At 40.4% G+C, this 23,430-nt stretch overlaps 1 protein-coding gene across 5 annotated transcripts in view; it reads left to right on the top strand.

The window, feature by feature from the left end:
• The first annotated feature begins 1,598 nt into the window (after positions 1–1,598).
• DMTF1 (cyclin D binding myb like transcription factor 1) overlaps positions 1,599–23,430 on the top strand; it is a 28,590-nt gene continuing 6,758 nt past the window's right edge. Inside the window, exons 1-13 of one of the 5 annotated variants that reach the window (XM_085216160.1) lie at positions 1,599–2,344; positions 7,036–7,152; positions 7,658–7,777; positions 8,613–8,707; positions 9,446–9,560; positions 12,485–12,561; positions 13,772–13,929; positions 14,735–14,767; positions 15,938–16,047; positions 16,998–17,226; positions 18,915–19,066; positions 20,570–20,785; positions 23,311–23,396. In XM_085216160.1, coding sequence (XP_085072286.1) covers positions 2,320–2,344; positions 7,036–7,152; positions 7,658–7,777; positions 8,613–8,707; positions 9,446–9,560; positions 12,485–12,561; positions 13,772–13,929; positions 14,735–14,767; positions 15,938–16,047; positions 16,998–17,226; positions 18,915–19,066; positions 20,570–20,785; positions 23,311–23,396 — 1,533 coding nt within the window. In that variant the 5' untranslated portion in view covers positions 1,599–2,319. Of the gene's footprint in view, positions 3,320–6,198; positions 6,302–7,035; positions 7,153–7,657; positions 7,778–8,612; positions 8,708–9,445; positions 9,561–12,466; positions 12,562–13,771; positions 13,930–14,734; positions 14,768–15,937; positions 16,048–16,997; positions 17,227–18,914; positions 19,067–20,569; positions 20,786–23,310; positions 23,397–23,430 lie in introns of those variants that run through there. The other 4 variants (XM_031552763.2, XM_085216188.1, XM_085216178.1 and 1 more) reach the window with 4 other exon arrangements.

Below are 23,430 nucleotides of genomic sequence, written 5' to 3'. Positions count from 1 at the left end.
CTGAGGTATAAGAAATATCAACATTATTGCTTTCTGTACATTCTGAACTGCTTTCAGCAACTTACTCCAGTTACCTTCTTGTCCCAGCCATACATTTCTTCCCCATCTTTCACCACCAAAATTTTATGGGCGACATCTCCTCCCTATCCTTTCCTGTGTCCCTATTAAAATTCAGTTTTCATCCCACTGCTTCCATGTACCAAATACAAAACTTGGTTTTACAGATGAAAGCCTCCAGCTTTTCTTTATGACTACATTTCAATGTGTTTTCTTCTACAGAAAAACAATGCAGGAAGGACCCTATTCACCCCTGGATTGTGAAGCTGTAGCATGCTCAGGACATACAGAGTGAATTCAAACTTGATGGGCAAGATGCAGTTGCTGAACCATGGGCACTGAGATATTCTAGACTAGATGAGGTCTCTCTCCTGCCTAACCTCCCTCCCACTGCTGGTTGAGAAGCGTGCAGTTTCCCTAGTCATGCTCAACAGTTCCAGGTAAGCACCTTCATGACTTTGAGGTTTCAAAGTATGAAGGGCCACCAGATATTAAGGAAAACTGCATCTTTCCTGATAGCATGAGTTGTGATTTTTAGACGCTCCCAGCGTGGTTAAATCTGGATGGGATTTCCAGTGATGTCTCCTCACTGTTCTGTCCCCACAGCACTGCACTAACAAAGAGCTACAAAGACGGTGAAAGGTCTAGAGAGGAAGACATATGAGGTACAGCTACTAAGTCCCTTGGTTTGTTCAACCTGGAGGAGACTGAGGGAAAATTTCAACACAGCCTATGGCTTCCTCACGTGGAGGAGCGGAGGGGCAGAACCTGATCTCCCCTCTCTAGTGACCAATGATAGAACTGGAGGGAATGGCAAGGAGCTAAAAACAGGGGAGGTTCAGGGTAGACATCAGGAAAAGGTTCTTTACCAGAGGGTATTCAGGCACTGGAGCAGTCTTTCCAGGGCAGTGGTCATGGCACTGAACTTGCCAGAATTCAAGAAGCATCTGGACAAATCTCTCAGACACGTGGTCTGATTATGGGGTGTTGCTGCTTGGAGTCAGGAATTGGACCAAATTATCCTTACGGGTCCTTCCAACTCGGGATATCCTATACTACAAGTACCTAGTAATGCCTTCTCACCGCAGACGAAACCATGCCTCTTGAGCAATTAAAATCACTCTTAGCCATTTTCACTGAAATATTCCTAAAATATTTGATTTGGCCTTTATTTACTAAGTTGGTCTGTGAGGAAGCCCAGCAGGTGACTATTTACCAATGGCCACCTTCATGTACCTGGCTCGTGAGGTGACAAACACCATGAGCCACACACTCCTAGGTGCCTCTATTCAATTTTAAAGCTCGTTTTTGACGATACATATATTTTTTTCTCAGGTAATAAGGCAAGAGGGAAATAAAACCAGTGCGGATGGAAAGAGCAGAGGAGCAGGAGGCGTTCCTCCAGCAGCGCGCAGAGCCGAGCCATGGTGCCCTTCCCGCCGCGCCGCGAACGCGGGCAGGTATTCGCCCCGCAGCCCCGTGCGCTTTGTGGCGCCGCCACAGCGGTTAGCCCCGAGCCGTGCGCTTTGTGGCGCCGCGGTGGGGCGGAAACGGCGCCGGGTGGGCGGTGGGACCTTCCGGCGGGCTCGCTGGCTGCCTGTGCTTTGCCCCGCCGCCGCCTCCTCCTCCTCCGCCTCCTCCTCCCCCACCGCCGCTCGCTGCCGCTCGGCGCCTCCATCCTGGTACTTCGGAGTCTCCATCCTGGTTTCTCAAGTGCCCGGACCCAAAACAGGAAGTAAGCGCGCGGGGGCCTGCGGGCTGCCAAAGGCCGGGAGCGGCCGGGCCGCGGGGAGGTGGCGGCGGTGCGCGGGGCGGGCCGAGCCGAGGGCGCCGGGAGGATAGAGGCGGCCACGTTCCGACCCCGCGCTTTAGCCGCGGCCGGCACGGCACGGGCAGGGCCTCGTCGGGCCGGACCGGCCTCAGCCGGCGCCGTCGCCCGCTGAGAGGACGGGAAAATGGCGGCGGCTGCGGGCCGGGCTCAAATGGCGGCGCTGAGGCTGGTGCCGAGGCTGAGGGTTAGGGCCGTGCTTCTCCGCCAGCCCAGGCGCTGCCGGGCGGCGTTTGGAGGCGGGGTGCGAAAGTGGGGAGAAGCTGGGAGAGCCCCACGGCGCGGGGGTCGGGAATGGGGGCGGTGCGGGTTTGGTGTTAAACTTCTTTCGCTTCATCTCGGTATCTGTAATAAAGGGCAACCTGCGGGAACGCCTTTAAAGCGCCCGGTTTCCCCTCTCTCCGGCTATGGTTGGGGTATCGTAGAATCGCAGAATGGCCTGGGTTGAAAAGGACCGCGGTGAGCATCTAGTTTCAAACCCTCCCCCTCCCCTTTCCCCGCTATGTGCAGGGTCGCCAACTTCCAGACCAGGCCCAGAGCCTAAGCTTCTGGCTTTTATCTGCTTCATTTCGTTATTTCTTATCTGGCAAAGATGAGGAAGTTGCTCGGGGCTTTGAGTGGGTTCTGAAATGTGTTACTCTGCCAGGATCAGGGTTTGCATCCAGGAGCAGGACCAAGCTTCCCAGCATCACCGTTACACACCACGGTGCACATTCAGGCGAGCTTTTCCTTTATTTCCTTCTTCCCTCCTCACCCCCCCCTTCCTTTTGAGATCTCTGTATTCTTGACTGTGTATTCAGGCACAGTGAAGTGTGTTACACTTAGATCTTTGGCTCACACTATTTGTGAGCTTTTATTCACCATTGTTTAGATCTACCTGGCTGTTGTAAGTAATACACCATGGCGATCTAGAAAATCCTTTTTGTTTGCCAGCACTGCTCTGGCAATAGATGCAATTAATTCCTTGACAGCATGGTTAAAGTCCAGCTGCAAAAACAGAAGACCACCTAGCAAGAAGGTGGTTGCTTCTACTTCAGAAGCAGCAGCAACTTCATGCTTGCTTTCTGGACATTTAATAGAACTGTTGGATACAATGATCTTAAAGGATCCCTTCCAACTTTGGATATTCTATGGGGATAGCTTTAAACTGAAAGAGGGGAAGTGTAAGTTAGATGTTAGGTTCTTTATTTAGAGGGGTTGTGAAGCTGTGTATGCCCTGTCTCTGGAGGCGTTGGTCCCTGGGCTGCCTGGTCTGATCACAGAATCACAGAAACACCAAGGTTGGAAAAGACTTACAAGATCATCCAGTCCAACCATCCACCTATCACTAATAGTACTCGCTAAGCCATGTCCCTCAACACATCATCCAGACGTTCCCTGAACACCTCCACGGTGATGGGGGGCAACCAGCCCATGGCAGGGAATTGGACCTAGGTGAGCTTTGAGGTCCCTTCCTTCTATGATTTTATGAAACATTTACCATGTGTCTGTACTGTTTCTTACTGTTTCTAATAGTCCCCCCCCATTTGTGAGAACTAGTGCTGTGTTTGTTCACCTGTCTAACATAAAGCAGCAGAGCTGTGGTTTTATCTCGTGCCTTCTACAATTAGCATTCCAAATTTGATTGTTATCGTAAATTCCTGCCTCTTTATAATGGTGAAAAAGTTGATTGCTTAATGCTTCAAATGAGACTGGATTTACATGAAAGAAAAGAAATTCTCTTAGTACACTTCAGTCTTAGGAAGATTCTTATCCGTACCCATACTTGTGCCTCAGGGCTGTTTCCTGTTATTGGGAAGGGGAGACACTTTCTTGTTTTGTCTTTCCTTTTGAAGCAGTGCTAATTTCACTTTGCGTGTTTTTGACATTTAAACATGCTCAGTGCTTTTTATGAAAATATCAATGGGTAGGCTAGCACTCATGGAGTTCTGCCAAATGTAAATCAGTGTGCATCGATGTAAATGAGAACAGTTTGTCCCACTGACTACAGCATATTCCCATTTTTGTGATGGCCTGCTTCCTTAATTACCACAAATGAGTACAACTTCATTGTTCTTGCAGAGCTGCAATCTCACGTTCATACAGTTTAATAAATCTTTGTGTACGTTGAACTCCAGTCCCTGGGTCCTTGTGTTTGATATCTGTGCAGTTTGGTCCCCTTCTTACGTTCTTGCTGCAGCTGTTGGAAGTCTGTGACTTTGATTTAGATTGGAGTGGAACCCATGCAGTGTGGGAAGAAAGTTTTGTGGGTTTTATTTATTTATTTATTTATTTTCATCAAATAATAGCATAAAAGAATTGGCTCTAGTCAAACAGCAACATTTCCTGATTGTGCATCAGAAGTGTTGACCTTACTAAAGTCGTGGTATGGAATACAGTAAACATTCAGGCTTTATTAAATAGAAGATGTGTAGTATTCTGGAATGACATTGTTTCCATTGTGTCACTCTTGAGTGAATGCACTGAAATCCCAGCGCATCCTATGTACCAGTGGGAACGCTCACTTCAATAGCTGAAAGCCTCCTTTAGTGTGCTTTAATTCTTGCCTCATTCAGAGTTCAGTGAAATATACTTTTTGCCTGATGTAAAGAGCACAACCTTTTATGCAATTGCTTTTTGAAATGTTAAAAGATACCCACCAGTTCACAGAAGCAGTAAGATTCGGTTAATAACAAGGCATCGTGACAGAAGCTTGTCTGCATGGAAGAATATTACTTCTTACAAGCACTTAACTTTCATAGCCCACAGAACAATCGGGTCCATCTGCCTGATGAAAATGATTAAGAATTACAGAAATTTTGTATTAAAATATTCTTTTTTTTTTTCTCAGTATAAAATAAACTGTTATTTTGTGCCTAGACCTGATGTTTGTTTTTTAAAGCTGGTAAGAACTGCTGTATTATGTAGTGTAAAACAACACTGGTGTTCTATATTAAAGAATTCTTGTGGGCAAAATATTCTCATATCTCTTTAGTTGTGCACTGAATCCTATTTAAAGTTGTCAGGAACTGTGAAAAGTGTTAGCTTTGGTAAACACACCCAACAGTCTTATCAAGGCACTATAAGGTGCTTATTCAATTTGCATTTATTTCTCAACTGTTAGCTTAGAAATAGAAAAATCTTCAGTCTTCACTGCATTTAATTATATCCATCCACACTGTTAATGTGCGTGTGTTCAGCACTATTCCCTTTCCCCACAAGCTAACACCCTCCTCCAGAACATAAAATTAATGATAGATTTGTATCTCTAAAGAAAGCAGTGAAATCCAGGATGAAGAAACGTCCTGGGCCACACATTTACAGTGAAAGAGTTTCTTTTACATAGAAAGCAGTGCGTTTTCAAAATGATATTCACGTATTCTCAGTGATGTTATAAAAATAAGGTGACTTTTGGAAGTGAAGGGACTGCTTGTTACAGTCTCACTTATTTAAAAACTATTGGCTGTCGTTAACTTTGTTGCTAACTCTTCCAATAGCAGATGTGTGGCTGACATGCAGGTGTACAAATTAAATGGAATTGCACGGCCCATTCCAGAAGATCTCTCTGGTGGTGCAGCATTATCTCGCATGGCCTCGGCTGTCAACCTGCAAGAAATAGAAGACCTGGAGGCCAAAGCAGCCATGTGAGGGCACTGTCTCCAGGAGCAGTGTTGTGCTTTCTCCGCTGCACGCCCCATACGCTTCAGGTGGTCCCCTCCTTTATCATATTGGATGGGTCTCCAGCATATGTTCTGTTGTTACTCAGCTGGAAGCCAGTGATTATTGTGAAGGCTGGAGATTTGCAAGGCTCACTTGTCTTGTAGGTTAGTGCTGGTGTCCATTAGTTTACCTTATATTTGTGCGTTTAAATTAATAAAAAAATAACGTCCAAAAGACCCACTTGGCTTTGACTTCATGTTCTATAAAGTGAGGTTTTTTTTGTGAGGTTCCAGCTGATCCATTAAAGCTGATTTGAATTTTTTTACTCAAGTGAAGAATTTGGCTCTTCCTCACTTTTCACCAAAGCCGAATTATGTGTATTAGTCAGGGAAGTTGACATATGCTAAACATGGAGCATCAAACACAGAAGGTGATTCTGTTTCTTGGAGAGCCTGCACCTGCTGTTGGGATGAACCACTCTTGGGAGAATGGCAGAAGGTTACAAAAGCCCTGCTCAGGCCAGGGGTTACATCAAGGGATGTTTCTTTCCTAGCAAATCTCAACTTCTGGGACAACACTGTGCACATCTTTCTGTGCTTTTTAAGGAGTACTTGGGTTCTCAATGCTGTTGTTAGATGTGCCTCAGCAGTAGTCTGTCTGGATTTCTGTTCCAGCTCTGTGTAGCAGCTGCTGGTCGTGGTGTACCTTCCTCCTCAGCTGCAGTGGAGATCTCAGGTTTGGATGAACAACGTTCTCCACAGTAAAGTTATCCAGAAAGTACATATGAGTTCTTCACCTTCTAGATTTAAGGTTTCCTCTTTTGGTTCTTAACAGTCAGTGCTTTGGCCATGCAGCAAACATCACAACCAGTAAAGACCTGCCATGGCTTTGTCCTTCTGAGAAAATACTGCACTACTTCTGTAATCTTTCGTGCTGGTGACTACCTACAGCCAGCTTTTCTGGTGCTTACGTTCATTCTTTGGTGCAGAAGAAGCACTAGCAGTTACTTGTATGCAGGGAAGGAGAATCAAACTTTGCACCTTAGCACTCCGTAAATAGCTCAGCTATGAGCAGTATGAGTACAGAAGTATTTCTCAGAGTTGACTGGCTTTACAAGGTTATGTAACAGTAAAATTAATAAATGAGAAATGTTACAAATAATAAAGGGGCAAATAGTAAAAGATGCTGAAAAGCAACAGCTTAGGTTTCTATTCCAAAAATAAAAAGAACAACAAAGTAGATCTGAAATGCTCCTGAGTATGAATGTTGAGTGTTATTTTAAATAGAATGGTAGCTTTGAAACTACCAGATTTTACTCTGTGCAATGTATAAGTATGCAGAAATGGCAATGGCAGGTAAATCTCTTTTAACTCTGGAATTATTCTTGTAAAAGAACAGATGGAGATTTGTCATTCTCTGTGGGGTTTTGATGGACTGTTTGAGAAAAAGGCAGCAGCATTAAGGGCAAGGTGGCAGTCTGAAGGAAACTAACGCTTGCATTGCTCTTTCAGGTTTGAGTATGAGCACAGTTGAAGAAGAGTCTGACACAGTGACAGTAGAAACAGTGAACTCCGTGACTCTGACTCAGGACACTGAAGGAAACCTCATACTTCATTGCCCTCAAAACGGTATTGAATTGTATTGCGTGGTATTATTTCTTCTTTTTTTTCATTGATCTTTCTATGATTCTTGCCTGCCTCCGAATTAGACAAGCTATTGGGATTCTGCTGAGATTAATTCTGTTTTAGTTTAAAGAAGGATGAAGTGTCATACGAAGCGTAAGCCCCAAAATTTTGTAGGTATGTGCCTGACAAGGCTATAACTGTTCTCATTTATTTCAGTGGAAATGCGTTCTTAGAACTGAGCACACGCACAGATTTCCATGGGCTTAAGGGTTTTGTTATGCAACAGAGAGTTCAAGGATAACGACCTGTGGAATTTATGAAGTAAACTTAATGGAATATTTATGTGAATTGTTACTGCCCATAACTGATGTTAAGGTCCTGGGCAGTAATAAGCATCTCAACCAACCTCTCACAATTGCTTCTGCTTTTTGATTTGGTCATTGTCCAGTTTTTCTCAAGGCCTTCACTTTGCAGACCTAAAGGGACCCATGTATGTTTTTGTTGCTAGAAACTGATGAAGTAAACTCTGAAGACAGCGCCGAACCTCCACACAAAAGGCTTTGCTTGTCAGAGGATGACCAGAGCCTTGATGACTCAGCTCCCTGCATTTCTGTTGTTGCAGTTCCAAGTAAGTTGTTTTAAGTTGAAGCAGTTGTTTCTATCGGTAAGAGTTAAAAGTTAACTCTTTGGATTGTAAGCTGAATATCTTGTGTTCGTTTACAAATTCTATTAATGCATGTTTATATTTTTTGCCTCTTAGAGTCTTTGATGTTTTGCAGCAACTTGTATCTACAGTAGAATGAGGAATGGTTTTAAACTGAGAAAGGGGAGGGTTAGGTTAGATATTAGGAAGAAGTTCTTCACTCAGAGGGTGGTGAAGCACTGGAACAGGTTGCCCAAGGAGGTTGTGGATGCCCTGTCCCTAGATGCTTCAAGGCCAGGCTGGATGTGGCTCTGGGCAGCCTGGTCTGGTGGTTGGTGACCCTGCACATAGCAGGGAGTTTGAAACTAAATGATCATTGTGGTCTTTTTCAGCTCAAGCCATTCTGTTATTCTGTGATACTGGCAAAATAAATCTGCGTTATAGATAGAGGACTGCAGGTACAGGTGTATTGTTTAAGTGCCAGGATAAGAATGCTACCAAAAGGTTTGAATGGTGTCTCTGAGTAATTGGAGAATCCTGAAGATAGGGCAGGAAAGGAAGCATTAATAAAATAAATGTTCTATTTACGTGTTTCAAATTAGTTTTTTTGGTTGTATTCACATGAAAAGCTAATGGTTTCTGTACCCATATTTAAGTTTTATGAACAGAAAGAGTTGATAATCATTGTGATCAACAATTAAATACCAAATAAGGCCTCTTAAAAATTTTTCAGGACTAAGGTGGCAGTTGGTAAAACCCATATAACATGCATAAAAATGTTACAGAAGTAAGGTATACAACTGACTTTCCTATTCTGAAGTTTCAGAAAATGATCAGAGCTTTGAGGTGACCATGACTGCTACCGCTGAGGTAGCTGAAGATGAGATTAACGAAGGAACTGTTACTCAGATTCAGGTACAGTAAAACTTCAAAATTGACCTATTTCGTGTATTTTGTTACAGAAATTGAAATGAAAATGGAAACAAAGAGCAGAAAAGTCTTATTGGATGAATAAGGTTACTTTTAGTATGAAACTGATGCATTTGAGGACAGGCCTTGTTTGTAAACATAAGAGTGCAGTTGGATCATTTTATACATATAAGAGGTTATTCAAATCTAGCTTTCCTCCCAAAAAGCAGTACAGTAAACAGTGATAGATGTTAACCTCCATTGCTGATTATTTGCTCTGTGGTAATCAGCATAGAATAAAACAAGATTATGTTATTTCTGCTGTGTTGTTTTTTTCAGTTATAAATTTATAGCACAGGCAGGCTTGTCACCAGTCCTAATGGTCATGCTCTGTTTTCATTGTGAGTGTACCATATTTAAAAGGTCTATACTGGAGAACTTGGTTACAGTCTTCTTTCCACCAAAGCCCACGATACTTCTTCTGTTCACTATAATTTAAACAGTATGAAGACTGCTGTATAGTTAATTCCCACAGCATCTGTCCAGTAAGATGCTAAATCTTACTTTACATGAAAGTGAATTTAAGTGAATTTACTTTTAATGCTACATCTGGTACTTTCTGAGCATTCAACAGGATAACTAGGTGTAATGGTTTCCTTTTCCTTTAAGTTATGTCTCCATGTTAGATGGAAAGTGATAGAAAGAATGGAAGATTTCATTCCACTTCATTCTTGTCTTTTCAAGATTCTTCAGAATGAACAGCTGGATGAAATCTCTCCAATGGGCAATGAAGAAGTGTCAGCTGTTAGTCAAGCCTGGTTCACAACCAAAGAGGATAAGGATTCCCTGACAAATAAAGGTAGGACACTTAAATTCTCTGTAGGAATGTAAGCTTTTCAGAATGCCCTTGAGAACATTTTGCAGGTTGCATAAAGTAATCTCTGGTCTGGGTTTTTTAGTGTAGATACTTGAGAAGGCCAGTTCTAAAACTGCAGAGAAATTTAATCCATTAAGTCTTCACCATCTCTCTTACACTTTATATGCAAGAAAGCTGGAACTCCAGATACTTGGAAAGGAAGAGAGGCTATCCTTGAAGTGATCAAAGTATTTCTAGTGGCCGTGTAGAGAACTGCTGTGGGTAATGTCTTTCAGCACAGATGAGGCACATGGTTGTGTGTTGGCTCCATTTGCCTGGTTGGGAGATGGGAAGCACCAGTCACAGGGTAGGTACTTGTGAAAAAATGAATTTCTGAACTTGTGCACAGATCAATACTGAAATAAACACTGCTACTCCTAAAACTACCAGCTGACAATATTCTTCCCTTTCCAAATGCATGGTCATGTAGCAGTTCAGCAGTTGCTGAGCTTCAGAGGTTTGTTGTTGATTTTTATTTTTATTTTTTTGGTACCTCCAACCTCCCAGGCATGCCTAAGCAACTTACATCATGTCAGATGAATACACCTCTCCAAATTCCTCAGTTTTTCCCCTGTTTGTCTTATCCTGACCTTACTGCTTTGCAGAAAAAAAACCTCTCTTCTATCAGTACAAAGCAAAATCCTTTGTTGTTAAAAAACTTGAGAGGAAGACAGTGGTTTTCTCTCACAGAAGCAAATGGTCCCTTACACAATGATTTCTACTCCAGAGCGCTGCTGAGTCTGTGAAAAAATACGGATGAGGCATGAAAAGTCCTGGTGTTTGATATGGAAAACTAGGAGGGAGCCAAGCAGTTCTGTCCATGTCTGTTATACTCACTGTCATGTTACTGCAAGTAATGTTACAAGCACATTACTACATTTCTGTGCTCTGGGATGAGAGAGAGTACAGAGATTACCGTCTTTTCGATAGCTAATGGTGAAGAACTTATGTTGAGAGTAGCACATTCTCAGCTCTGACTGAAGGAGCAAGTACTGGTGATGTGGCAGAAAAATGGCTGCATGTGGCTTGATGACCTTATATTTGATGAGTATCCTGCAAAACATGTCAAAAACTTACCGTGTTTGGTCCTTTTTTTTGTAGTTTTCTCACAGCCATATCAACTGACATCACAAGTAGCATCTTACAGTTGTGGATGAATGAGGGCACTAAATGTGGTGATTTTAATTAAGAGAAATAGCATAGGGAAGACCTTTCCAATGAAATATACTTAGCAAATTATTTGTGAAACTATATGAGCTGAACCTCTTCTGAGGTCTCCATGAAATCAGCTCTGGAGGAATCTCTCTGCTTATCTCCTCTTAGACAAGCTGGAAGTTTGACATGTTGCTTGAGCTTATAACTATCTCCACTGTTAAGAATGCCCACAGGTCGTGGAGAAAAGAAAGCAAGATAAGCTTGGCTCTAAATGTACAAACATGAAGTACAAAAATAGACTTCCTTTCCTAAAATAGTAGGGTGTTAAAGGTTATTCCATGTAAAGAAGTACCTGTGTCCCTTCAGAGGTCAATGCTTTGATAATGGCATGAATCACAGCTAGAGTAGTAAGTTCTGCCTCTGTAGCTTTGGAAGAGGAGTTTGAAATCGTCAAGCACAGGCAAGAGTATTCTCTCATCAGTTTGAACAGAATTAATAATAATGCCTGTACTTTGAATTTAAGTAAATAGTCTTTTGGTGTGTACTGCTTCTCAGCTCTGGTAATTAGCAAGCTGAGAAGAAAGTACCATGATTTCTCTGAGCAGAGATGGGCAGGTAGCCAGCACTCATCAGGATGTAAACTGGGTCACCAGCATAATCTTAATTATAAGTGATCCTTGCTATTAAGTATGTTATGAGGGGAAAAAGAGGAAGCTATGCATAAATTCAAGGGGGGAATGTCTTAATGTTTTATTGAAACCAATCCTTGGAATTTTTTCTTTGAGTAATGCGAATTGTTTTTACTTTCAGAGCTTAGCTGACTAAGGGCATAGACAGGACGCATAACATTTATTTCTATTGATTTGCCACTTTTATTTGGGAAATAAAACACTCGACATGAGTCTTTCTTTTGTCTGTGGCCACTGGATTACTATTCCAATGGAAAAAAAAAGAGAATGCCTCTCTGGAAGGCACTGGTAGATAGCACTACTCACATGCTGGGAAGCAGTAAGGTGTGTAAGAGAAGCCCACAGTGCTGCCAATTCCCAAAGTAATATTATGAGTTACATTTTAAGTTCCAGCTTTTGGAATCATCTGAGTGTATAGTAATTTCTGTCAATTTCAAGACAGAATCTTTCTAGTTTTTCAAGTTCCAGGTTTTAAGGTGTCTACTTTTTTTTGTTTGTTTGTTTTTCAAGTTGGGTATTAGGAAAAATTTCTTCTCAGAAGGAATGGTAATGCATTGGCACACTGCTCAGGGAGGTGGTGGAGTCACCATCCCTGGAGGTATTCAAGAAGTGTGGAGATGTGGCACAGAGGGATGTGGTTAGTGGGCATGGAGGGGATGGGTTGATGGTTGGACTACGTGGTCGTAGTGGTCTTTTCCAACCTTAATGATCCTGTGATAGTTTTGTTTGAAGAGAGACCCTGAAAACATGAGCTGACAGCACATAAAGAGAGCAGTGTTATTTTCAAAAAATAAAGGTTTGGACGAGGCATCTGATTTGCTTGATTTAAATATTTCTTGGTAGTTGACAAGTCACTAAGTATCGTTTATCAGTTTTGAAATAACATCTGTTTGAAACCAATTCTAGTTAAAATACCTAAAATTACTACTCCTTTTTCTTTCTTAATTCATTGCAGTAATGAGGGATGTGTTTTCTGATATATTGCTTTGCTGACTTTCACTTCAGTTTCATTTCTGTTTTAAGGCCATAAGTGGAAGCAGGGGATGTGGTCAAAGGAAGAAATTGACATTTTGATGAGTAACATTGAACGTTACTTAAAGGTATGTGTTAGAGTACGTTATCTGCCTGTTGGTATAGCTGTGCTGCTACTAGAAATCAATTTCCTTCAGCACTTTACAGAATGTGCAATACATGATTCTATTCTATTTCTACATAGTAGAAATTGTCATTACCTACTTGAAATACCTAAGATAGTTGTACACAAGATTTAAGACTACAGAATGAACATTGCGAAGATAATTTTCCTTACTAATTGTTCAGTTAACTTCCAGACTTGATACCATGTCTTACCTGTTTTTACAATGCTAACAGGATATCTGTCTTCTTTCTTACCCTTAATATACCAGCATTATAGCTCAGCATAGAAATAGGCATGCAGTTAACATGCCAACGGTGATAATTGCCAGTAAGTCACATTTGTGGTTGGCTTACAGCTGAGAATATTTGAGCTTTCTTAGCATGTGCAGCTGCAAATCCGTAGGCTGGATATTACAGGTTCACCAGCCTTTATTTGAGGATTAGAATAGCTCTGAATTCAGTCTCCATTGGCATAGATATCCTTGGTGTTGGTTCTAGCAACTTGTGCCTACTCACATCTGTATTAGAACTTCTGCCACTAAATCGTTTATAGTGAGTAATACTTTTCTAAATCTAGATGAATGTTTTTAAGCCACTTAGATAACTGAGTTGCTGCTAATTTGTCTGATTCATACCTTCCCATTTACCTTCCTGCTTGTTTTTTGGAGATGTAGTACTTTAAATAAACAAACTGTTACGGTTTTTTTGTTGAAGCTGAGATGAAGCAAAAACTTTCCTTTTATACTTAATTCCATTGGCTTTTTGTATTAAAATCTGCTTGCAATTTCCATTAGAAGAAGAAGAGTAGCTTTTAGATCAAGAATATCTAAAGTTAAGTAACAAATTGTTAGAGCTGTTTGACAACTTCGCCTTGTATGACACCAAGCTAATTCTATTATGATGTTCAACTTTTGATAATAAAATATGTTGGACAGATTTTACATGGAGGAAGGTTAGAGCTTCAGTTTCTGCCCAGGTTTCAGTGTTAAAAGCCAAATGTTCAAGACTTTTATTTAAAGCAGCTGATTTATAAATACTCAGTTAAAATCATGGGCTTCCTTATTTGGAATACTTAGAAAACTTCATAATGGTATGTGAAGCTTCAGTTCTTAAATGTTCTGCTTGAGCTCTAGGAGTCTTCATCTAAGCTTTTTTTTAAATACTTTCCTCTAGGCCCGTGGAATAAAAGATGCCACTGAAATTATATTTGAAATGTCAAAAGATGAAAGAAAAGATTTCTACAGGACAATAGCTTGGGGTCTGAATCGGCCTCTCTTTGCTGTTTATAGAAGAGTTCTTCGCATGTATGATGACAGAAACCATGTTGGAAAGTATGAAAACCTCTAATGCTGCATGGTTTTATTGGTATGAGTAGAGTCATTTGTTTAATGTTTGACATGTTACGCATGACACAGAAGATACTAGCCAAACAGACCCAGCTCTTCCTGATCATAAGTGACCTCTGCTGAATTCTGCTTGAACAACCGTGCTAATAGTTAAGTTGATGGTATCCACAACTTAAAAGGCAGACTGCAGAGGGGATTCTGATGCAATTAGAAGACTTTGACACAAGCATGGATCTGCTGAGGTATAGTTTCTTCCTAGAACTGTGACCTTGAGCTAATTGCTCTTAATCCGTCTGCCCTTAGTTTCCCTGTCTGTAAAGCAGTGGGTATGGTGCGATCTGGAAGTGCTGCTAAGGACACGTGGTTTTAGTTTTTAAAGATGATTGGAAAGTAAAATATTATCCCAATGGTGATTTTTTTTTTTTAATTGGTTCCTGCCTTATGCTGGTTGTATACTGAGACAGAAAGGAAAGAAAGTAGTTGTTTGTTTCAGAGACTAACAGATGACATTCTGATTGTGTTTTTTAAAGTGACTTCACTGAGAATGGAGATTTTCAGTGGCAAATGAGAGAAATTTTAGACCAGATTGCCTTAGAAATGCACTGGCGTGGTAAATGACAGTTGTTCTTTGAGTTCTCTCCAGGCATTCTGTCATTGTCTCTTAGAGCTGAAATTCTTGGTAATTGAATTTCATTGTAATTAAAACTTACTGTGTGGTTAGTAAAACAAAAATATTTGTGTTGTATGCTTTCTGTTTAAAATGATGTCTTTTTGTTCACCTGTTTTGTAGGTATACACCTGAGGAAATTGAAAGGCTTAAAGAGTAAGTCTTATTAACGAGGTCATATTGAGTACTTTGGGTGGTTGTAACTGGTTGTTTTGTTGTATGAAAGCACTTAAAGTTGCTTATGAAGTCAGGTGAATCACCTATAAAATCAGGTGTAAATTTGAGTTCTTCACCTACCAGAAGGTTGTGGCTGCTAAATTTATCTGAAGATAAATTAAATATAAATTTTAATTATTTTTTAGTGTGAATTCAGTACTTAAGTAACATGCAGCAAAGCCTGAAATAAGCCTTCTGCTGAAACGAGTCATGTTTCAGATTTTTACAAGCACAGTGAAGCTCAGTTGTGATTGTGTTTGTGAAAAACAGCGATTCTTTTCTTCAGGAAACTCCTGCAAAGGTTGTCTGTAAAGAAATTCACTGGTCATGGGTAGGATTTCCCTATGAAGTATGAGAGAGAGACATAAATTAGTCAATAAGGCTTTTTGGTTTTGTCATGAACCCAGTAGATGAAGAGGGAAGGGCAGCAGGCTTTATCTCCTCTTAGAGCTTGAAGAAAACAGTTTGAAGAAAGCCCTTGCTGGGCTGAAGGAAGGCAGAGGGTTCATTGCATTGTGTTGATGGATTTGTTTAGGTCGGTTTAGTTGGTTTGTCACTCGCAAGATGCCTGTGGCTCCAGTTGTGTCCGGAATACTCATGGCTCTACATGTTAAGTAACCTTGCAGGAAAATAATAGTTAAAATTATGAGTATGATTGTGCAGTATTTTGCCTCATTTAAGTTGTAGCTTGCCTGGATTTTGATTAGACATTACTTAGATTTTTCAAGCAGTCTCTATACCACTTTAAAAAAAATCAGGGAACCTGTGTAGAAGGGATATTGCATGTTTAGATAAACTTTCATACTGTGCTTACGCAATAATTATGCTTCACAACGCACCTGAGTGACAAATAGATAATAAGTTATAGATACTTCCTTTAAAAGCAAGTATTCTGAGGCTTAGCTGTGCCACTTGAGAAGATTTCTAGTGATATATAGAAAAATTATCAGTGATAACAGAAAATATATTAAAAATTCTGTACAGTAGTATCAAAGTGACTTCTCATTCTGTTTTTAAGTTTGTGAAGTGCACATTTTTCCTACTTTTGTAGAGAGTTACTTTGGTAACCTCATAAACGGATATAGTGCTAATAGGGATGTTTCTCTTCAGACTGAGAATAAAGCACGGCAACGACTGGGCCACAATAGGAGCTGCACTGGGGAGAAGTGCTTCTTCTGTAAAAGATCGATGTAGATTGATGAAGGATACCTGCAACACAGGTGAGGTAAATGCCAGTCAGTGACATATTCCAGTTAGAGTTGTCCCATCTCTGCCTCTGTCAGTAACTGATTAGATACAAGGAAGAAATTCTTCATTATGAGGGTGGTGAGATACCAGAAGAGGTTGCCCATGGAAATTGCAGGTGCCCCATCTCTGGAAGAGTTCAGAGCCAGGTTGGGTGGGGCTTTGGCAACCTGATCCAGTGGATGGCTTTCCTGCTGGTGTTAGGAGGTTTGGTTTTGAGTTATCTTGGTTCCTTCCAACCTAAAGCATTCTGTGATTCTGTTTTCAGATGTGTAAATCTGGGCTGAGTGAGTAAAGTGTGAAATCTGGGGACCTTTTTTGGAATGCATTTAGTATAAGTTTCTGCTGTTTATCATCTTTAAGATAGTTCTGCAGTCAGTTATCCATCATGTTTATGCCACTGGAGCATATTTTATTGAAATGGATTAAAAATACTTTGCCTTGTATTGAGTGTTTATAGACATACACTTTATGTCTTTATATTTAATTAAGAGACAATTAAGAGACAGGAGCACTTAAGGAGTAAAGCATTGTTTATTTTGTAATTTATATATTTAAATGGAAGAAAAAACTTCATCAGAGCTCATGTAGTTATTGTAAGCTGGAGTTTTGTGTGTTTAATTTACTTCAACTCATGTAAGTCATGTAGCTTGGACCAGTTTGCTTTGATATTTTGGTAAGTTCTGTGTGGCTTCATTCATCCACAAGAAGAGAGGATATAACTTGACAATAGCATGGCAAAAATGAATTATGAACCCTAACCCTATTAGTTAAGAACGGATTACACTGTAAATTGTTGATAAATGAGAACAATCATACCTTCTTCACAAATCCATACTTGTATCTGGAATACAATGGTGATGTCACAGATCAGAACAGAGGTCATCTGCTGCTGGTTGAGCTGGAGGGCTTTTTTCTCTTTCAGGAAAGTGGACAGAAGAAGAAGAAAAGAGACTAGCAGAAGTAGTTCACGAGCTAACTAGCACAGAACCAGGTGACATTGTCACACAAGGTGTATCATGGGCTGCTGTAGCAGAACGGGTCGGAACACGCTCTGAAAAACAGTGCCGCTCTAAATGGCTCAACTATCTCAACTGGAAACAAAGTGGGGGGACTGAATGGACCAAGGAAGATGAAATAAATCTGATCTTAAGGTTTGTTATTTTAGTTGCTTTTAAAGGTTCAGAATATGTGATGCTAGCAGGATTCCATTGGGGTCCCTTTTGCTGATCTCTTAGAGTCTTAAAAATTTTAGAAGCTTCCAAAAGTCACTGCTGCATTTACAGTTCCCAGAGATTTATTATTGAACATATTTTTTGTTTTTTGTTTTTTTAGTGAATTTTAGTGCTCGTGAAAGGTGTCAGATTGAAAACCCTGGAGACTGAAGTCTTCTTTATTCCACAGAACAGGTACAGCACAGGCAGCGACCGTGCAAGCTTCCCACACATTGCCCCACCAATGCGCTTTAACCCTTAACTGGAGGGTAGTTCAGTCTCCCTGCCCATTCAGTCCTTGGCCTCTCTGCTGAGATGACCAACAAGGGTCAAGTGTGGTGGTGGTTTCTGTGATGTGGACATCTCGTCTACAAGGAACTAAACTGAGACTGCAAATTAATTTCATGTAGGCTGACAAACATTGATTGGATTTCAGCATTTTTGATGACTCCATTTTAACTGGCAACCTGGTAGTGAAAAGCTCAGTAACTTTGGAAATCTTTTGCTCTCTCCAGTCCTCCTCCCATTTCATATGCCTTTAACTCAGGCTTTTTAGCCAGTGGATTTTTATGGGTTCATAGTCGGGGGTGGGAATAAAAATCCTGGGCATATAAGGGAATCTAAAAATTATTTACAGAGCACTATTCACTGATTTCCTGAATTTGTTTGACCTGATCTCAAAATGAGTAACCTGATTCTGCGTTTCAGTATGTGCTGGCTATAATTCTTAGTATTTATGCACAAGTGGTATCTATCTTTTTAACTCTTAGTACAGTCATCCTTCAGGGTTGGTTTTGGTACCTTTTTCCTTTTTTTTTTTTTTTTTTCTTTTAGCTATCAATATTCAGTATCATTGCTTGATTTATGAAGAGAATTTAACTTTTACAAAAATCCTTTCCCTTCTCGCTTATCACCTCTCTTTCATGTGCTCCAGGTACAGATGAGCAGGAGGCACTTCAGAGATGTTAACAGTATTCAGACAGATTCTGGTAGAATCCAGTGTTGTGCGTAACGTCTGCCAGAACTGTGTGGAGACTGCTCCTTTCCTGGAGAGCCTGATGGGATTAATTTATGAGGAACCATTTAATATTGTAGCTAATTTCATCTTTATCTACTTTGGCTAAGAAGCATTTGAGAGGAGGCAAAAAAAAAAAAAAAAAAAAAAATTAAGGATGGATGAGTGTTATTTAGGAGAAAACAGAAGTAAACTGACATGAAATTAATTAAGTGAACATTCAGAGTGAATCTCAGGAAATATTTCCCGCTATGGAGATGTGTTTGAGGAATGATTTTCCAAAGAATAAAAGACACAAATGCCATTGTTTGTAATGCTTAACAATAATCTGAATGAAGCCCGAATGTATATGTAATAAGGAGAATAATCCTGCATGGCAAGGAGATGGACTGGATCATCTAACAGGTCTAGTCCATTTTCTGTTGTTCATGATTTTGCTTGACCTCTGGCAGCGTGGAGCCTTGGAAGCGTATGTCAATACATGAGCTCTGGCAGACTATTCACTAGCATGCCATTTTGCCTCTGTTACATGTGACAAGACCAGAGATGTGCAACACCTCTTCTGCTTCAGGGGGTAGTTTCTAACAGCTGAATGTTTTCTATATCCTGTCAGGATAGCGGAACTTGAAGTTTCTGATGAAAACGACATCAATTGGGATTTACTTGCTGAAGGATGGAGTAGTGTCCGTTCACCACAGTGGCTTCGGAGTAAATGGTGGACCATCAAAAGACAGATTGCAAACCACAAAGATGTTTCATTCCCTGGTAATGTACTAGTTGTTCACTTTTCTGAAAACTTCTTTCACAAGCATCAGAGGAATAAGGCTGGATTCTTCTGTCTCCTTAAAGCGTTGCAGGCTGAAGAGTGCATTGCTTTTTAGGCTGGAAGTTACCAGCCCCTTGCCATCTACTGGCTAAATTGCACCCACATCCAATCCCTTGAGTGTTTCTGTTGAAACAAGCCAAACAGTTGTATACAACTTAACTGTAGATTTTGCCAAGTCCCTTATCTTTGTTTTAAGTGAGAGCACATAGATAAGCAGATCAGCTGGCAGGTCACTGCTGATGACAGTCTTTGGTATGTAGGGCAGCAGCCCCTTCAGTTTCAGGAGGATATAGATTTGAGGCCTAGCAGTGTCACCTCAGATTAGGTCTGTTGCATTTATCATTTTAAAGGTAATCTATGTGAGGTTAAATGTTGGCTCTATGTTGACTGCAGCGAATCATTTACTAGCTGTACAGTGAGAAAGACTCATCGGGTTTGGACTCGATGATCTCCGGAGGTTCCTTCCAACCCCTACGATTCTGTAAAGAGTGGAAGAATTGGGATTATAAAGCTCTCTAAATGTGTCACTCATCGCTTTCATTCTTGGTCAAAGAAACTAGAGCCAAAGTGTATCTCAGTTTCTGTGAACTTCCACTCAGTCCTTCTTTTCTGTTGCAGGGAGAAGAAAAAAATCAGAGAAACATAGAAATTAGTCATATTGTAATGAAAGGTGTAACATAATGGGAGGATGCAGTTGAAAGGGTGTCCCTGTTATGCTTAATATGGTACAAAACACATGCTAGTAGATAGTTGTATCAAATTGTTGATACATCACTGAATCCACAAGATCTATTCCTGTTTCCTATGTGAAAAATGCTTGTGTTGTCAAGAATGGGAGATGTGTAGCAGTTCCCTCTATTGCATGCTAGAAGAACAAAGACCACAGCTTTGTCATTTTGTTTATGTCAGCTTGAGAGGGACCAAAGTGATAGTAAGGGAAAATAGGTGGGTGTTTTTATTGACGTAATGGACCACTTTGTATGCAAATTGTAGTGCAGCTGCTGAGAGATTAATTCTGACTCATGGTACCTATTTCCAGGTCTGTCAACTACATGAATAAATCCAATCCAATCTTTTGCAAGATTGGAGGTTTACTTCTTACAGCAACATTGCCCAACTAGTGGTACAACATTTAATTGTAACTTGGCAAGATACTGTGAAAGCTTTTGAAGAGGTCTAAAATATTATGAGTATTTCTTTCTTTTCCACACATGGTGAAATATCTAGGTTCCTTGAGAAATTCAGGTTCACTCCAGTAGGTAACTATAAATGTGTTGTATGTATGTGCTAACTTTCTAGTTTAAAATCTCTCTGAATTATTTAGGTTCCAACTTCAGAAGGATTTGGTTGTTTTGGTTTTTTTTCATCTTGGATAAATTTCACATGCAGCATTTCAAATGCCCTTCTTCAACATTCTCGAGCATGAATATTCTTTCTTTCAGTGCTGATAAAGGGTCTTAAACAACTGCATGAGAACCAAAAAAACAATCCAGGGCACCAGCTTTCAGAGAACAAATCTGGAGGTGGATTACCAAACAGTAACTCCAGTTCAGGAGTTCAGCACGTGCAGATTCGAGTGGCTCGCTTGGAGGAGAATGCAGGGAACACACCAGGCCCTGTGACAGCTTTGCAAATCCCAGTCCAGATTACACATGTCTGTAAGTAGCTGAAATGCATGACTTGCTGTCCTCTAATGAAACTAAAGCTTTCTTATGTTAAGAAGGTGAAGGAGGAGTTAATTCTGTTTTGGTCATGACATAATTTCAGATAAGGATTCCTGGGTTCTGTTTACCCATTTCAATCTTCGTTAGGCAAATTTAGCTACAACTGTGACAATAGGAGCTAGACATGGCAATTGGAGTGCCTGCACATGTGGTCTCTCTCTGCATGGATAGAAGAGTGTGCTGTATAACATGTTAGTTGGAAAACATCCAGAAGCCTCTTAAGGAAAATGCAGTAGATACGTTTAATCTTCAAGTTTTTTCTAGTAACTCTTGTCCACAATATGGAATATAATCTACAAGATCTTTTGTGAAATACATTACACTGCTGTGCCTAACTTCTGATAAGGGGCATTGAAACAAGAAGGTATGCTATAGTTTTTCCAGTCCTGCTCCATTTTATGCAGTTATTTCTAGGCACAGGCAGCCTGGAAAGCATTAGTTGCTGATTCACACTCACGAGTTCAGCTGATGATCTTCTCTAACCAATTTTTTTAAATTGGTGCTTCCCATCCTCTTAAGGAAGAGCTTTACTCCTTAGCAAAAGTTTATTACCAGCTCTACCCTGACTGTCATTCTTATTGTTTGGTTTTGTAGCTAATCTTATTAGGTAACTCCAGTTACTCCAATCCTGTGACCCCATATGCAGCCTGTCATTTCCATTGGCTACCATTCTTCAATTTAGTTAGCTTACTGATTAAAATGTTAGTTAGTTGGGCTAAGAACTGATTCTTCAGAGTATGAGTAGTAAGGCCTTTGGTAAATAATTTTCTGTTTATAATTTCACTAGATTAATCTGTCTTAATCTTTTTAAGTGCCATCTTCATTTTATTTAGTTTATTTCTTAGAATGCCATGCAGTACCACGCTTAGAATGTTTTACTTGTAGTAACACATCAGTAGTGCCATACATTCTACCCATCTTGGTCAGAGCTACTGGTTTTTGATGAGCCAACTGGTATTCTGTAACCCTTAAGTCCTTTCAGAGTTCTGTAATGGTTATTTTGTGATCTCACTTGCCTCTCTGTCTGCTTAACAAGCCTCCTCCCTGTGCTAATCTGCTTTCTGGAAGAGTTTTGCTTATGTAATCAAAGTGAATTTTTTATCATGTCTTTTCTGTCTGTTTCTCTCTGTCATGAGAGATAAACCTATTAGACAGTTGCAGCTGGACATGACAAGACTCAGTGTTTCAAAGGGATAATTCCTATAAGCATTCTGGACTTAACTGGCTCAGTAACAGACAGGCCACACCTCACAGCTATCTGCTGCTGGATGCCAGGAAATCTGCAGCAGGAAACCTTGGACATGCCACTGCAGTAATAAAAGTTTCAAAGTCAGAGCTCCTGTCTTAGCAACCAAAATTAGTCTACTATGAAAGCACAGACTCTGAGATGGTTAAGTTTTCAGTGCTTGTAGCATTGCTGTCGTCATATCTTTTGCCCTGTAAGTATGAAATTTCTGTATAATCTCAGGCAAAGTATTAGCTTGTCTCCAGCTTCCTGGAACTTCTGAGTTTTTCAAGAGCAAAGTTGTTAATTCTGGTTCTAAGCAGAGTTTCTGATACCTTTTAAAGTCTGGTGCACTACTTGTTTAGACATGGTGATCCTTAAATATCTGACACTATAAGCTATGAATGCTTTTCATAGCTACTGTTAGAATGAATGGAAGTAATTACATAAATACTTGTGATCATAGAGTCATAGAATCATAAGGTAAGACATGATAAGAATGTTAAGAGTGATGAGAATACTTACAGCTTCTCTACACTTCAGCCACAACACACAAAATACCTTGGGGAGTGTCTGATTTGTCATCAGTGGCTGACGTACTGTGGAGAGCAGAAAGAGTTAAAACCAAAAATAAAAAAGTAATATAAAAATAAACATCTCAATATTACATCTGACAGTGGTTTTAAAAAACAATACTCAATTCAAAAGATATCATTACACCAGAACCTAAAAATTTCATACACATCTTAAGTACTTAGTTAATGTTTAAGTAATTAAATGACATAGAGGGTGGTGAAGCACTGGAACAGGTTGCCCAAAGAGGTTGTGAATGCCCCATCCCTGGAGGCATTCAAGGCCAGGCTGGATGTGGCTCTGGGCAGCCTGGTCTGGTGATTGGTGACCCTGCTCACAGCAATGGGGTTGAAACTAAATGATCTTTGTGGTCCTTTTCAACCCAGGCCATTCTGTGGTTCTATGATGTCAGGTTTACTGTGTTTGCTTTTATCACTGTGCATACTTTCTTTTGCTCCTTTGGAGCCTTCTGTATGTAATATATAGTATCTTAAGTACCAATTATAGAGCCTTGTCATTAAGATTGTAGTCAGTTTTCTTTTCCATATTACTAGAATTAACAATTTTCTGCTGTGTAGCAATTATAGTGTGTAATGCTCTCTGCAGCGCTGAAACATTTTGGTTTACACACTTACCCTTTCTTTTTTTCTTCCTTTTGCAGCCTCAACAGATTCCCCTGCTGCTACAGTTGATTCTGAGACAATAACACTAAACAGTGGCACACTACAGACCTTTGAAATTCTTCCAGTAAGTAAGAGAGAACTGGTGGCTAGTTATGTTT

The sequence above is a fragment of the Meleagris gallopavo genome, chromosome 1 (assembly GCF_905368555.1).
Source record: "Meleagris gallopavo chromosome 1, MGAL_WU_HG_1.1, whole genome shotgun sequence".
Lineage (NCBI taxonomy): Eukaryota > Metazoa > Chordata > Aves > Galliformes > Phasianidae > Meleagris > Meleagris gallopavo.
The sequence above is the reverse complement of the archived record's forward strand: the minus strand, read 5'-3'. Positions and strand labels throughout refer to the sequence as shown.